The sequence below is a fragment of the Taurulus bubalis genome (genome assembly GCF_910589615.1).
Source record: "Taurulus bubalis genome assembly, chromosome: 1".
Lineage (NCBI taxonomy): Eukaryota > Metazoa > Chordata > Actinopteri > Perciformes > Cottidae > Taurulus > Taurulus bubalis.
The window spans coordinates 44611797-44627004 of NC_136589.1; the positions used below are offsets into that span (position 1 = coordinate 44611797).

The 15208-nt window shown below is 46.5% G+C and overlaps 2 protein-coding genes across 2 annotated transcripts; both read right to left on the bottom strand.

Annotated features, from left to right (window-relative positions):
- Positions 1-167: 167 nt before the first annotated feature.
- Positions 168-6179, bottom strand: cdyl (chromodomain protein, Y-like). Its single transcript, XM_079223151.1, has 7 exons — positions 6093-6179; positions 4809-5532; positions 4369-4604; positions 3871-4043; positions 1775-1985; positions 1542-1685; positions 168-1373 (listed from the first exon to the last, which is right to left on the bottom strand). Exons 1-7 carry the CDS (start codon positions 6114-6116, stop codon positions 1215-1217), a joined length of 1671 nt encoding a protein of 556 aa, XP_079079277.1. The 5' UTR covers positions 6117-6179; the 3' UTR covers positions 168-1214.
- Positions 6180-7458: 1279 nt separating this feature from the next.
- Positions 7459-14836, bottom strand: LOC306732922 (protein disulfide-isomerase tmx3a-like; the record flags this gene model as incomplete). The annotated part of the gene is made up of 14 exons (XM_079214098.1): positions 14794-14836; positions 13009-13132; positions 11851-11896; positions 11597-11677; positions 11222-11321; positions 11011-11088; positions 9659-9725; positions 8952-9050; positions 8557-8614; positions 8423-8476; positions 8288-8344; positions 7889-8018; positions 7729-7797; positions 7459-7647 (listed from the first exon to the last, which is right to left on the bottom strand). Exons 1-14 carry the CDS (start codon positions 14830-14832, stop codon positions 7459-7461), a joined length of 1191 nt encoding a protein of 396 aa, XP_079070224.1. The 5' UTR covers positions 14833-14836.
- Positions 14837-15208: the final 372 nt, after the last annotated feature.

Here is a 15208-nt window from a genome sequence, read left to right on the forward strand (position 1 = left end):
AGCCAGGGCTCGATCCACCGGGCCTCTGACTTAGAGATGGATATGGTAACCACTGAGCTACAGTCACATGACACTTTTCAATTTGTTTCCCATTTCAATTTGTGACCCCGCCATTATATCATAAAGACACACAATGTTAATAAGTTAATAATTCATGTATTGGCATTTCAAACATCTTTCATTTATTCAATTCAAAGCTTCACAAACCAAAGCCATGGTGTCGTTAGGATCGCTCTGCCCGCTTTACATTTATTGTCCACTTGGTGGCGCAGTAGAGCAAATGAAGCCCCATGAAGCTTCGGCCCATGAGCGAACCAATTGGATGGAAAGCTTAAATGCTTCAGGAAGCTTCATCTCGCCATCACTAAAAAACACCATTTCATTCAAATGAAACAGATTCACTGAGTCGGTTTATTTTACACATGAGAAACTCTTTGATTCACATCCTGGACTCCATCACAGTTCATTCAGATCACATGACTCACAAGCCACGCCCACATAATGCAGGGTCTCAGTTCATTCAGATCACATGACTCACAAGCCACGCCCACATAATGCAGGTGTCAGGTGCCGACTCGTGTGTGTCGATCATCTGATGAACCAAACATCAGGTTTAGTTCATATCCTGTTTCTGCTCAGCATCCACTTCCTGTTCATTCCTCCTGGCAGAATCACTCTGGGACGAGGTCAAAGGTCACCTCCGTTTGAAGGAACAGTCCAACATGTGATAGATCCTCTTCAGTTTCATGTCTGTGTCCAGTACAGACAAAGGTCTGGGACTGTTGGCCTAGCTTAGCACAAAGACTGGAAGCAGGGGAACTGCAGGCCATTGTCTTCTTCAGCAGAATCCCTCAACAGTTCCCGTGTACAGGAAAACTCAGGAGCTGTAGACCACTGAGCAGGTCTAGTCGGGTTCTTCTCAACGCCCCTTGTTGGTCTGGCAGGAACAACACACATTAGAACAAACCATTTCATTGTGATAGTCCAGCCCATGTGTCCTGATGTTACCTCCCAACATGAGGCCTTTAGAGCTCAACAGCAGAGGACCCAGGGTGGAACCCTGTGGAACCCCACAGGAGAGTAAACATCTGACTGGAGGATTATAATTATAACTTAAATGTTTACAACAAAGGGAGAAAACGTTCAGTGTTTCCTGTCCAGCTCAGAGCTGTTGAGTCAAAGGAGCTGTTCAGGACCTGGTCCTGGTCTAGGTCCTAGCAGAGCTCGGTGCTCCTCTGCAGGTACTGCAGGATGGAGTCGGTTCCCTGCAACGAGCCCCAAACCCTCTTCAGGGCTTCACACTCGCGCTCGTTAGCTTGCTCCAGAGCACTGCGACTGGTGTTCCTCATCAGGGCTTTAGACTCCCGCAGAACCTGCAGGACAGGAAGTGGAACCACCGTCACCATCAGGAATGAGGACCGATGGCCAGGTACTTACAAAGTGTGTGCGTGTGTCTGTGTGTGTGCGTGTGTCTGTGTGTGTCTGCGTGCACGTGCGTCTGTGCATGGGTGTGCGTGCGTCTGTGTCTGCGTGTAACTGACCTGTGAGTCGACAGACACCAGTTCTTTGACTCTCAGCATCACTTCCTGTGTGAAGGTTCCCGGCCAGAGAACCTGAGACACCAACCCTTTAGTACACGCCTCCTGGGCCGTCAACTTCCTGCCACTCAGAAGCAGCTCGTTAGCCTGGAACAGGAAGTGGTATGTTAGTGAGCAGTAAGGGAGAGGAAGTGGTATGTTAGTGAGCAGTAAGGGAGAGGAAGTGGTGGACTGACCGAGGCGAGGCCCATGATGCGTGGGAAGGTGAAGGACGAGCAGGCGTCTGGTGTCTGGCCGTAGGACGCGTATGGCGTCTGGAACCAGGCCTTCTCATTGGCCCACACCACGTCGCAGAGCGGCAGGATGGCAGCACCGAGGCCGTGCGCCGGCCCGTTCACCGCCGCCACAATCGGCTTCCTGAACTGGATGAAGGTGTTGACGAAGGTCCTGAGGAAAAGGAGACAGGTCAGAGGTAGGGCTGGGCGGTATAGCCAAAAATTCATATCACGGTATTCATATCACAGATTCTGGCGGTTTGACGGTATATCACGGTATTTTTTTCTCCAATTAAACACATTAATTTATTGACGCCGAAAAGGACCGCCACCGCCATCGTTATTCATCACTGAATCGCAACTGTTTTGATTGGTACGTAGGGAGCTAAAATGGAGGGATTTAGGACCCAGGGGAATGCCTTGATACTAGTGGCGCATGCGCAGCCATAACGACAACAGCAGGCAGCAACATTTATTTTTTACAGTCACAGATATGTGGACAGCGGTCTGAGCTACTTACGTCTCACGGATAGAAGTTGACTCATGGTGTGCAAGAAATGACATCGCCAAAAGGCATGATGGGTAAAGCCCGCCCACTTTGCTGCACAGGAAAATACGGCCGTTTCTCAATACCCAAGTACACAAGTACGGACTTGTGAACTTTTGGAGTCTGGACTTGGAGTCTGGACTTGGGAGTCCAGACTCTCAAAGACAGGAGGAGGCAGAACGGTCTTTCTGCAATTGGAACAGCAGCTGACTTGATGACGTCACCACCTCAGCTGTTGTCGTCATGAGGAACTCTGATTCTTCACTGTAAAGTATTTTTACAGTGAAACAAAATATGACAACCCTGCTTTTTTTTGTACTGGTTTCACAGACATACACATACCATTGTATGTATGTATGTATGTATATGTATATATATATATATATATATATATATATATATACACACACACACACACACACACACAGAGATAGACATCACATTGTATATATATTGTGTTTATAAATGTGTTTTATATATATACTTATATACACGTATAATTGTATATATTATATGTTTATAAATATGTATTATATATGTATATACTTATATACACATATAATTGCAAACAATTCGGTCAAAAGTAAGACACCGCTGTAGTTCAAAGTAAAAGTTAAATTAAAATCTTAACTTATAAACCTTAACCTTTCCATCAGTCAAAATGATTTAATGTGACTGTGAATAAATAATAATGATTGCTTGTTAAATCAGATTAGATCAGGCTGCTCTCGGCGGGCAGCAGAGCGCTGACAGCCCGGTGCTGCGGGGCTCACGGTCCCGCGAGCAGGACCTCAACCCGTCGGCGTATCTTTTTAAGTCGGCCGATTCTTGAGAAAGCGACCACAGATTTGATGCTTAAACAACTAACTTCTCGCCTGAAAACATCCTAAAATTACATGTTGTGACTCAACAACGGTAGTATTCAGAGAATGTCAACTTTCAGTTATGAGTTTTCTCATCCGTCATTGTTCCCCGTTTGCTGGTCCGAAATGCATTCTGGGATATTGGCTCTCTCAAGTACGCTCAAGTCTGCTCTGATGCATCCCCGGTAAAATGGGAGGATCAAGTCACATCCGGGCATTTTCACCTTTCTTGGCGAGAAGCGAACTTTTGAATTGGAACAGTACTTGGGCCGCGATTGATGACGTTTTACGAGTCCACAAGAACACAAGTACAGAGAAGAACGCTGATTGAGAAACGGCCTACTTCTTCCTGCACAAGAAAAGTCTTCCTCTGTGGACGGTGTCATTTACCTAGAATGCATTCTGGCGATGTCATTTCTTGCACACCATGAGTCAAGTGAGTTAACATGAGACGTAAGAAGCTCGGTCCGCTGCTCCTTCAGCTTCAAGCTGTGAATATTAAATGTTGTTGCCTGCCAAAAAGTGGCGACCGGTATGACGGTATATGAAAAATTCATACTGTACGGAAAACTGAAACCAGCCCTAGTCAGAGGTTACACTTACTGATACGTCAGACATGGCCGCCTGGCTTTGACAGTCAGCATTACCTGATGGTTTCAGCCATCTTGATGCTCTCCTTCTTCCTGTCCTCCGTCAGCCGTCGGATGAAGTACAGGAAGTCCAGGCCGCAGCAGAAGACGCTTCCAACGGCGCCGAGTAGCACCAGCTTACTGTCGTCTGATGCTGCGGTGGCCATGGCGCTTTGGATCTCCTTCATCACCTGACCAGGAAGTAATAAAATAACAGTAAACAGTAGTAAAAAACAGTAAAGAGAAGAATATAGTAGCAATTTTAAATTAAATATAAAGACAGAATAAAAAGTATAAAGTACTTCAATGTATTTATATTGCACCAGATGAGTGCGTTTTGGGCGTGGCTTTAGCATTGAGTTTATGTTAGGGGTGTGGTCTGGCCTCTGGGGGCATGGCCTCACCATAGCATTTAGACAGTGTTAGGGGTGTGGTCTGGCATCTAGGGGCGTGGCCTCACCATAGCGTTTAGACCGTGCTAGGGGCGTGGTCTAACCTATGTGGGCGTGGTCTCACCTCAGGATTCAGCGTGTTGTTCTCGGAGCTCTTGGTGGACAGCAGGATGTGAGTGAAGCCATCTTGTTTCTTCACCACAATGTCCCGGTAGCGGTACGCGCTCTCCGTCTGCCGCACGCTGAACCTCAGACGTTTGTCGAAAGCGGAACGTTCCTCCAGGCGCCGCTTCCCCGTTGCCCCGGTAACAGAACTCTGCACACCCGACATCCCATTGGCCTCCATCAACGCTGCGTTACCTAGGAGACAGGAGGTCAGGTCATGCGGTTCTATCTGGAACCAGAACTGAGGATCAGCTCTTAACTGAACTCAAAGACCGGGTCCAGTTCAAAGACGAACTGGACCCGGTCTTTGAACCGGGTCCAGTTCAAAGACTAAAGACACTGGATCCCTCCTGGTCAATGATTACCTGGCGAGCTGAGCGGTTTGACCTTTGACCTTACCTGTGCTGCTGAGGGAGCGCATGGCAGCAGGTGTGACGGGGACCCGGGGCGGGGGCAGGGGGTTCTGTCCACGTGGTCTGGTCCCCATGCGGGCCCTCTCCTCTCCGGGCCCCAGCTGGACCCCTGCAGGCTTCTCCAGCAGGGCGACCTCGGGCGGGGCCAGGTGAGCGTCCTGAGCTCCGGCCTCCAGACCGTGGGCCGCCTCGCTGGGCGAGTCCTCCGGGTCCAGGCGGCTGTTCATGGGACTCTTGGGGACCAGGATCTTGATGCCGGTCTTGGACAGGTCCACGCTGCGGCGGGCCGAGCCAGCCGGAGACGCCGACATGAGGAAGCTGCCGAACCGGCCGACGCAGTGCTGCTGCGAGCCGGCGAGAGCCGAGCGGAGCGGGCCCAGACCGGGTCTTACTGGGTCACAGCCTCCCGGTAAACCTCCGATGAGGTCACCGATGATGTCGCCGCGAGCCGGGTCGCTGGGCAGCGGCCTGCAGGGCGCCCGGTGGGCGGGGCTGCAGCGGTGGCCCGGCAGGCTGCGGGTGGAGCGCAGCAGCGTGCTGCCTCGTTGCCACGCGGCATCCTGGCGATTGAAGTCGTGGACGTAGATCATGCAGGTGGACAGGTGAGTCTCGGGCTCCCAGGTGTCTCCCTCTGACCCGTAACCTCTCCACCGGACCAGGTACTCCACCTTCCCCTTCTTGTTCTTCCTCTTGTCCACGATCCTCTCCACCTGCAGGACACACCACCACCTCATCAGATAATACCCAGCTAACTCTGAGCTAACACTGAGCTAATACCTAACTAACACTGAGTTAATACCTAACTAACTCTGAGCTAACACTGAGCTAATAATGAGTTAACGCTGGGCTAACATTGAGCTAACACTGAACTAATACCAAACTAACACTGAGTTAGTACCTAACTAACTCTGAGCTAATACTAATTAACACTGAATTAACTCCGAGCTAGTACCAAGTTAACTCTGAGCTAACACTGAGCTAATACTGAGTTAACTCTGATCTAATACTGGGCTAACACAGAGCTAACACAGAGCTAACACAGAGCTAACTCTGAGCTAACTCTGAGCTAACTCTGAGCTAACGCAGAGCTAACATTACAGGCTAGTTACAGATGCCAACTCAGCCTAAAGTTTGTATCAGACGAACCTCTGACTCACTTTAAAAGCTGCTAACTAACTACTAACTAATTACTTTTCTCGTAAAGTTTTGAAAGTTTACTCGGAACTCCGCCGTTAGCTTCTGATAGCACGTTAGCATTAGCTTGCATCACCTCGTAGAACTCCTCCGTCGCCATGGAGCCTGTGCGCGTGCACGAGCAGCTTCTCGGAGCTTCTTCTTCTTCTTCACTGCAGCAGCAACATGGAGCCGCATGAAGGAGGAGAAGAAGAAGATCGGCGTTCTCACCCAGCGAGCACTTCACTAGCCGCTAGCCGTCAGCGCAGCCGCATGACGCAACATCCGGGCTCACTCACTGACCTTCAAAATAAAAGCACACGAAGTTTGTGAAGCTGAATTGTGAATGTATTTCTCCCATGAACGATAATTACGATGTATTGATGTGATTTATGAGGGCGATGCATGTATGAATTAATGGATTGAAACAAACAAGTTTTTAAGAAAAAAAGATTGACCAAACACAAAAAACGACCCTTAATGTATACCTTAAAACAGGGGTCTCAAACTCGCCGCCCTCGAGCCGATAATTTGTGGCCCCCTACTTGACATAAAAATTTAGTGTTTGTGCGGCCCGCGCGTTTTTCTGAGGTTCGCGCGCGTTCAGGTGGCACGATGGGGATCGAGCCCCCTGATGGCGGACTGATGACTGTGGGGCGGTCACATGAGAATCATCAATAACTGTTGAACACACAATGTCTCCTTCACTGTCCTGATTGACTAGTATAATGGCAAAATAAATCTTGCCATAGTTTAAGACTGTAAGCCCCAAATACTCCCAGTGAAAACACAAACCAGGTTCCCAGCCAATTATTTTTGAAATACTGCTGCTTTCTCCTCAAGGCCGGATACAGGACGAGGGTGAATCGATAAGTTTGCACCTGCTGATAAATTGAATTAATAGTTGGAACAAAAACATAAGACTTGGGTGTGTGTAACTCATATTATGGTTTTCTTTTAAGTGTGCTGCTCATTTTCATTGGTTGTCTTAAACTTCATCTGACATATAGAGAAGGAACCTTTTAAATACCAAGGAACGGACAGAAGTCCGTGTGAGTCTTTCCACTGTCACTGTGATACGTGCCTGTTTAAACTGCTCCCCGCTTGGATGCATTAAAGAATCACTCTTTACAACTTGTGTTCCAGAAGACTATTTTTGTCTGGTCATTAGAAAGCTCAAATTACAATTCTCAACTCTTCTGCCTCTGCCCCAGTGACAAAGAGATACTTTTTCCATCACACTAGACACTAATAGTGATGTCATAAACCCTGCAGGTAATTCCAGGGGATGCTGAACATTTAGCATCAAACATCACAGACATTAAGTTGTTATTGAAATAATGTTTTTACTTGGAGATAGAAGGGGTTGAAGTGTTTTATTTGATCTCATGTCAAAGACAAATGAAATGACGCAAAGTTCTGGATCTAAGTCTGGATCACGGCCCTCCTCCTGATCCGCATCCTCAGTCGGACTTCTTGTCATGCCGGTTGGTGTGGCGCTGCAGTGACGGAGCCAGCAACTCAACACTATCGTCGTCATCGTCGGTTGCGGTGGGTCGGTTCTTACAGCAGAGGTAGAACAAGACGGCAACGATGGCGAACGGGAAGCCAACCAGCAAGCAGCCGAGCAGCGGAGCCTGGCTGAACATGGGCTGGAGAGACAGACAAACAGAGGACAAAGAGGTGAGGCGTCCCTGAGACAGGAAGACAGGACAGCGAACAACAGGACTTACCGTCACCGTGACTTTGACGTCGTAGATGAAACGTCTGACTCGCTGATCGACGCCGTTTCCTCCCTGAAACTGAGGTCAGACCAAGAATCAGATTTCAGAAGTAATCAAACAGGCTGTTAAATGTCCTCCTCCGTCCTCCAGGTTAGTTTGGAGTCCTGACCTGGACGCTGCCGTCCAGAACCCCGTTCAGGAAGTCAAGCAGCTGGCGCTCTGTCTCTACAGCGGCCGGAGGCAGGAAGTAGCCGTCGCTGGACAGATTAACCACAATAAAGGACGGCGCCACCACCTCACTGACAACGACAAGCAGAGTCAGGTCAATCAGGGGTATGGAAGTGGACTCTGGGTTTACTGAAAACATCTCTAGTCCTTAACATCTCTAGTCCTGAACGTCTCCACATCAACATGGGAGACTTAAACACATAAAAAGGACTCGAGACGTTAGGGACTAAAAACTTCGGGACGTTAAGGACTAGGCACATTAAGGACTAGAGACATTAAGGACTAAAGACATGAAGGACACTGAGGACTAGAGACAGTAATGATTGAAACACAGTCTTACCCCATCACGAGTCCATTAATGTAGTCACTCCCTTCCATGAAACCAAAGTAGAAGTCTCTGGACAGACAGAAAGACAGATTCAGGTTTGTGTCTCAGTACTTTGTCCTGGTCCTTTGTGTCCAGTGAGACTCTGACCTGCTGTAGATGTCTCTGTAGTCTGCAGACACTTTCTCCATGAGACTCTTGTACCTGAACAGGAAACAGGAAACGCTTCACAGTGAGGTCATAGGACGGATGATGATGTCACAGGGTGCTGGACGCAATCTTACCTCCCGCTGTCCTCACAGAGACTCTTGTCCTCCACCAGCACCAACGCCACCAGCTTATCTGTGGGAAAAAGGCGGAGTCACGTCACAGCAACCAATCGGCAGCTTCGGAATTTCACATGTCGTTTAAACTTGTTTTTGGTTGTTTATATCTAATTATGCAGAACCATGTGAATATTACATTTAGCCGTGTTTTATAAGTGTTTTATAAGACACAGGGGCGCTACTGATCATATAGTGTCTCCCTGTGGGTGAGACTCAACCTGTAGTGAGTGTCTCCCTGTGAGCGAGCCTCAGCCTGAGTATCTCCCTGTGGGTGAGCCTCAGCCTGTAGTGAGTGTCTCCCTGTTGGTGAGCCTGTAGTGAGTGTCTCCCTGTGGGTGAGCCTCAGCCCATACCTGACTCTCCCATGGCGTACAGGGTGTAGCTGTCGATCTTCAGGTAGTTTGGGAAACGTTCTCTGTTGATCCACGACGTCAGGTCACCGTCAAGTTTCTCTAAAAGTCAGGAAAGGGCACATTTTAAACAATAAGACTTCCTGTCACAGGAGAGCCAATCAGCTGCCTCGTTAACAGACACACCCCAACTGCTTTTAACCGTTTCATCTGTTTGGCACTGAACTTTTTATTCTTCAACTGCAATTTAACTGTGAAATGTGCTTTAACGTCACACTGCACATTGACTTCATTTGTCATTAAGGCTGCTGCCACTACTTACACACCGAGTGGCGCTTCAATTATCTTCACTACTCTCCTGCTTAAACAACATCCGTGTTTTCATACAACCAGACACTTTAACTCCCTTTAGTGCTCACACTTCAACTCCCTTTAGTGCTCACACACACTTCAACTCCCTTTCATGCAGACACACACTTCAACTCCCTTTAGTGCACCAACTTCAACTCCCTTTGGTGCTCCCACTTCAACTCCCTTTAGTGCGCACACTTCAACTCCCTTTAGTGCACACACACACTTCAACTCCCTTTAGTGCTCATACTTTAACTCCCTTTAGTGCACACACTTCAACTGCCTTTAGTGCTCACACTTCAACTCCCTTTGGTGCTCACACTTCAACTCCCTTTGGTGCTCACACTTCAACTTCTTACCGTCGAAAGTGAAGTAGGTCCCGTCTTTAAAAACCACCACAGCCGGCAGAGATGGGAGGGAGACCACCTGGACACATGGACCAGAACCAGAAACACTGAACAACATCACCAGTTCAGGTCTAGAGACATTTTACGTCCTCTATCGTCCTCTAATGTCCTCTGATGTCCTCTCTATCGTCCTCTATCATCCTCTATCGTCCTATATCGTCCTCTCTATCGTCCTCTATCGTCCTCTATCGTCCTCTAATGTCCTCTATCGTCCCCTAATGTCCTCTGATGTCCTCTATCGTCCTCTATCGTCCTCTAATATCCTCTATCGTTCTCTAATATCCTCTATCGCCCTGTATCGTCCCGTAATGTCCTCTATGGTCCTCTAATGGCCTCTATCGTCCTACATTGTCCTCTATCGTCCTCTATCGTCCTACATCGTCCTCTATCGTCCTCTATCGTCCTCTATCGTCCTCTATCGTCCTCTAATGTCCTCTGATGTCCTCTCTATCGTCCTCTATCATCCTCTATCGTCCTATATCGTCCTCTCTATCGTCCTCTATCGTCCTCTAATGTTCTCTATCGTCCCCTAATGTCCTCTGATGTCCTCTATCGTCCTCTATCGTCCTCTAATATCCTCTATCGTTCTCTAATATCCTCTATCGCCCTGTATCGTCCCGTAATGTCCTCTATGGTCCTCTAATGGCCTCTATCGTCCTACATTGTCCTCTATCGTCCTCTATCGTCCTCTATCGTCCTACATTGTCCTCTATCGTCCTCTATCGTCCTCTATCGTCCTCTAATGTCCTCTATCGTCCTCTAATATCCTCTATCGTCCCGTAATGTCCTCTATCATCCTCTAATGGCCTCTATCGTCCTCTATCGTCCTCTATCGTCCTCTAATGTCCTCTGATGTCCTCTGATGTCCTCTATCGTCCTCTAATGTCCTCTATCGTCCCGTAATGTCCTCTATCGTCCTCCAATGGCCTCTATCGTCCTCTAAAGGCCTCTAATGTCCTCTATCGTCCTCTATCGTTCTCTAATGTCCTCTAATGTTCTCTAATGTCCTCTATCGTCCTCTAATGGCCTTGATCGTCCTCTATCATCCTCCATTGTCCTCTAATGTCCTCTATCGTCCTCTATCGTCCTCTATTGTCCTCTAATGTCCTCTATTGTCCTCTATCATCCTGTAATGTCTTCTATCGTCCTCTAATGTCCTCTATCGTCCTCTATCATCCCGTAATGTCCTCTATCGTCCTCTATCGTCCTCTAATGGCCTCTATCGTCCTCTATCGTCCTCTAATGTCCTCCAATGTCCTCTATCGTCCTCTAGTGAACCCTGATGTCCCCTCGGTCAGTCAAACCTTGGGCAGGACGTCTCTGGTTGAAGAGAAGAAGTAGGTGTGAACGATCATCGTCTCTGCTGCTGATGTGTAGTTTCCCTAAAACACACCAGAGGTCAGAGTTATTTATCCTATTTATCGTACTTAATCATTTTTGTGGACATGTTATTTCTTGTGTGTGTGTGTGTGTGTGTGTGTGTGTGTGTGTGTGTGTGTGTGTGTGTGTGTGTACCTTCAGCTGAGATGTGGCTCCAACATAAACAAACATGACATCGTGGCGGTTCATGGCGTGTTGGAAGAGCTGCAGACTGCTGAGAGATCGAACCAGCGGCCTGAGGGAGGAGTTAGGAATTAGGGGGGAGGAGATGAGAGGAGGAGTTAGGAGTTAGGGGGGAGGCGATGAGAGGAGGAGATAAGAGGAGGAGTTAGGTGAGGAGATAAGAGGAGGAGTTAGGGGAGGAGATAAGATGAGGAGATAGAGGAGGAGATAGGAGGAGGAGATAGAGGAGGAAATAAGAGGAGGAGATAGTGGAGGAGATAAGAGGAGGAGATAGAGGAGGAGATAAGAGGAGGAGTTAGGGGAGGAGTTAAGAGGGCGGTTCCTCACCCTCCAACCCGATGTGCAAAGTCCAGGATCCCGTCTTTGGTTCTCGCTCCTGAATAATTATATTTCACACTTTTCTTCAACCTGAAAACAGTTAAAAAAAGAAACATCCGTGATGTCACAAGAAGAGATAAAGAAACGTGATCAATAAGGATATAAGAACATAATAATATCAGCTGATATTTATATATAGCAATAGATTGTATTTGGTGAAAGCTGTTCCATCATAAACATGAAGTGAATGTGTTGTGGCTTACATGAGGATGGCTGGATAACCTCTGACCTTGAACTCTTTGGCCAAACCTGCAGAGAAACACAACATCAGCTCTGACCTCTGACCTGATCAGGGGTTTTTACTCATTTCCTATTTTGTGTTTCCTCAGAGAAGCTGAGAGGAGAGAAGTCGAGGCTCTGATGTCTCCCGATGTCTCCTGATGGTTCCCGATGGTTCCCGATGCCTCCTGATGGTTCCCGATGTCTTCTGATGGTTCCTGATGTCTCCCAATAGTTTCCGTTGGTTCCAGATGGCTCCTGATGTCTCCCGATGTCTCCCGATGTCTCCTGATGGCTCCCGATGGCTCCTGATGGTCCCGATGTCTCCCGATTTCTCCCGATGGTTTCTGATGCCTCCTGATGGTTCCCGATGTCTCCCAATGTCTCCCGATGGCTCCCGATGGCTCCCGATGTCTTCTGATGGTTCCCGATGTCTCCTGATGGTTCCCGATGTCTCCCAATGTCTTCTGATGGTTCCTGATGTCTCCCAATGGTTCCCGATGTCTCCCGATCTCTCCCGATAGTTCCCGATGTCTCCCGATCTCTCCCGATGGTTCCCGATCTCTCCCGATGGTTCCCGATGGCTCCCGATGGTTCCCGATGTCTCCCGATGATTCCCGATGTCTCCCAATGTCTCCCCATGGTTCCCGATGGTTCCAGATGTCTCCCGATGATTCCCAATGTCTCCCCATGGTTCCCGATGGTTCCAGATGTCTCCAGACAAGTGTATTGGTGCTTCCCGATGGTTTCCGATGGTTCCTGGTGGTTCTCTGTGGTTTCCGGTGGTTTCCGGTGGTTCCCGGTGGTTTTCCGATAGTTTCCGATGTTCCTGATGGTTTCCAATGGTTCGCGGTGGTTCTCGTGATTCCAGATGGTCCCGGGTGGTTCTTGATGGTTCCAGATGGTTCCCGGTGGTTCCAGCTGGTTCTCGATGGTTCCAGATGGTTCTCGATGGTTCTTGATGGTTCTCGATGGTTCCAGATGGTTCTCGATGGTTCCTGATGGTTCCCGGTGGTTCACCAACCTTCATTCAGCGTTCAGTTGTACTTTATACGATAGTACATATTACTTAGGTACTTTTATTTAAGTACTTTTACTTTGGTACTTTATTTTGGTACTTTTATTTTGGTAGTCTTACTGACCGGTGCTGGCCGTGGCGTCTGCTTTACCGACGTTGACCGGAGAGCCCAGACTCCTGAGTTCTGATCCGATCTGATGCCACACCGGATCCAGCTGTTTGCAGAACGTACACCAGGGGGCGTAAAACTGCACAGAGAAACAAAACCTTTATGATATATATATATACATATATTCACATCATATTTATTATATATACATATGATATATATATATTAAATATGATGGATATATAATAAATATGATGGATATATCGTATGTATTATATATACGTATGATATATACACTACCGTTCAAAAGTTTGGGGTCACTTAGAAATGTCCTTTTTTTTCAAAGAAAAGCACTGTTTTTTTAAATGAAGATAACATTAAAGGAATCAGAAATACACTATACATTGTTAATGTGGTAAATGGCCCATTTCCAGCAACAATCACCCCAGTGTTCTAATGGTACATTGTGTTTGCTCATCGCATAGAAGACTAATGGATGATTATAATATGGGTAGATCAAATCAAGCATTCTGATTGGTTGAGAGTGAGTCACGGGGTGTAGTTTATTCATCTATAAAGTACTGTACAGCCTGTTTACATTTAGAGCGTTCCATATCAGTGCGCACTTAAAATAACAGGTAGATTTAAATTGCGCAACCGTTAGTTGTCATTTCAAGCTTGACATAACTGTCAAGCTTGCCAAACATGTTTCATGTAAACTTTGATATTTTGGGGGGAATGACTTTTGATGAGAATGTCAGCAGTGATTAATGTATATGTGGTCCCTGTTCCTGCTGTACAGTCAAACGTTGATACGGCTCACCATCAGGAGAGCAGAGCTGATAACGCTCTGAGAGCAGACTAGTTAACCGGAAACTAAGATGAGGAATGAAAAGGGTTTGATCACAAAATCGTGATCATTTCCAGTGAGAGATAATTACGTCGGTAATTTCCTGACACGAGGCAAGTTCTCTAAACATCATGGAGGAGAAAAATGACGGAGAAAAGACGGACAGAAGCAGCGAGAGCACTTCTTTACATCGGTGGCTGAGTGTCATCAGTGTGGGAAATCTGTGATTTACTGATCAGGCAGTCAGTTTTATACTCCCATATGTGCGACTATTTTCTCTGTCGTTGAAATGCGATACACAACGTTTGGTGGCTACAACTATTTTGTGCTGAAAAGGAGCTTACTATTACTATTTATAAAGTCGCAGGAAACCGTATTATAAAAGCAATAAGGTACTCGAGGCAGTACTGTATCTACAATAATGTACTGTTCAAGGGTTTGCCTAACAACACCCTTGAACAGTACATTATTGACGATACAGTACTGCCTCGAGTACCTTATTGCTTAATTAGAAAACCCTTGTGCAATTATGCACAGCTGAATTATGCACAGCTGAAATCCGTTATGCTGGTGAGAGAAGCTATACAAATGGCTTTCCTTTGAGCTAGTTGAGTATCTGGAGCATCGCATTTATGGGTTCCATTATACTCTCAAAATGGCCAGAAAAAGAGAACTTTCATGTGAAACTTGCCAGTCTGTTCTTGTTCTTAGAAATGAAAGCTATTCCATGCAGGAAATTGCAAAGAAACTGAAAATTTGTCTGGGTGACCCCAAACATTTGAACGGTAGTGTATGTATATATATTTATATCATATTTATTATATATATAATAAATATGATATATAATAAATAAATATGATATATATATGAAATACATATGATATATATAATATATATATATAATAAATATGATATATATAATACATAATGAATAATAGTGTTGGACGTACTTTGATGAGCCAGACGTCGTCGTCTCCTCTTGTCTCCATGAAGCTGAAAATAGGTTTCTTCATGTTAATGTTCTGACATCATATGTTCACATGTTCACATATAATCACACCACTGTGGTAATGAGTTGTTCATTCATTTTCAGTAATAACTGTGTTTATAACTGTGTTAATAACTATGTCAATAACTAAGTTAACATGCAGCTTCCATGAACTAACACAAGCCTTCACTGTTTTAAGTTGTAATCTTCACTGAAGCTGAGATATGAAATATTGAATGAAGAGTCTGAAGAAGAGCTTTGATAAAGTTACCTCCTGCTTGTGCTGGGAGGCTTTTATTGTGAAACTCTTGACACTGAAACAGGAAGCTGTTCCTGTTTAAATCAAAGCATCTCGCTGGTTTCTTCTCGTCTTATTA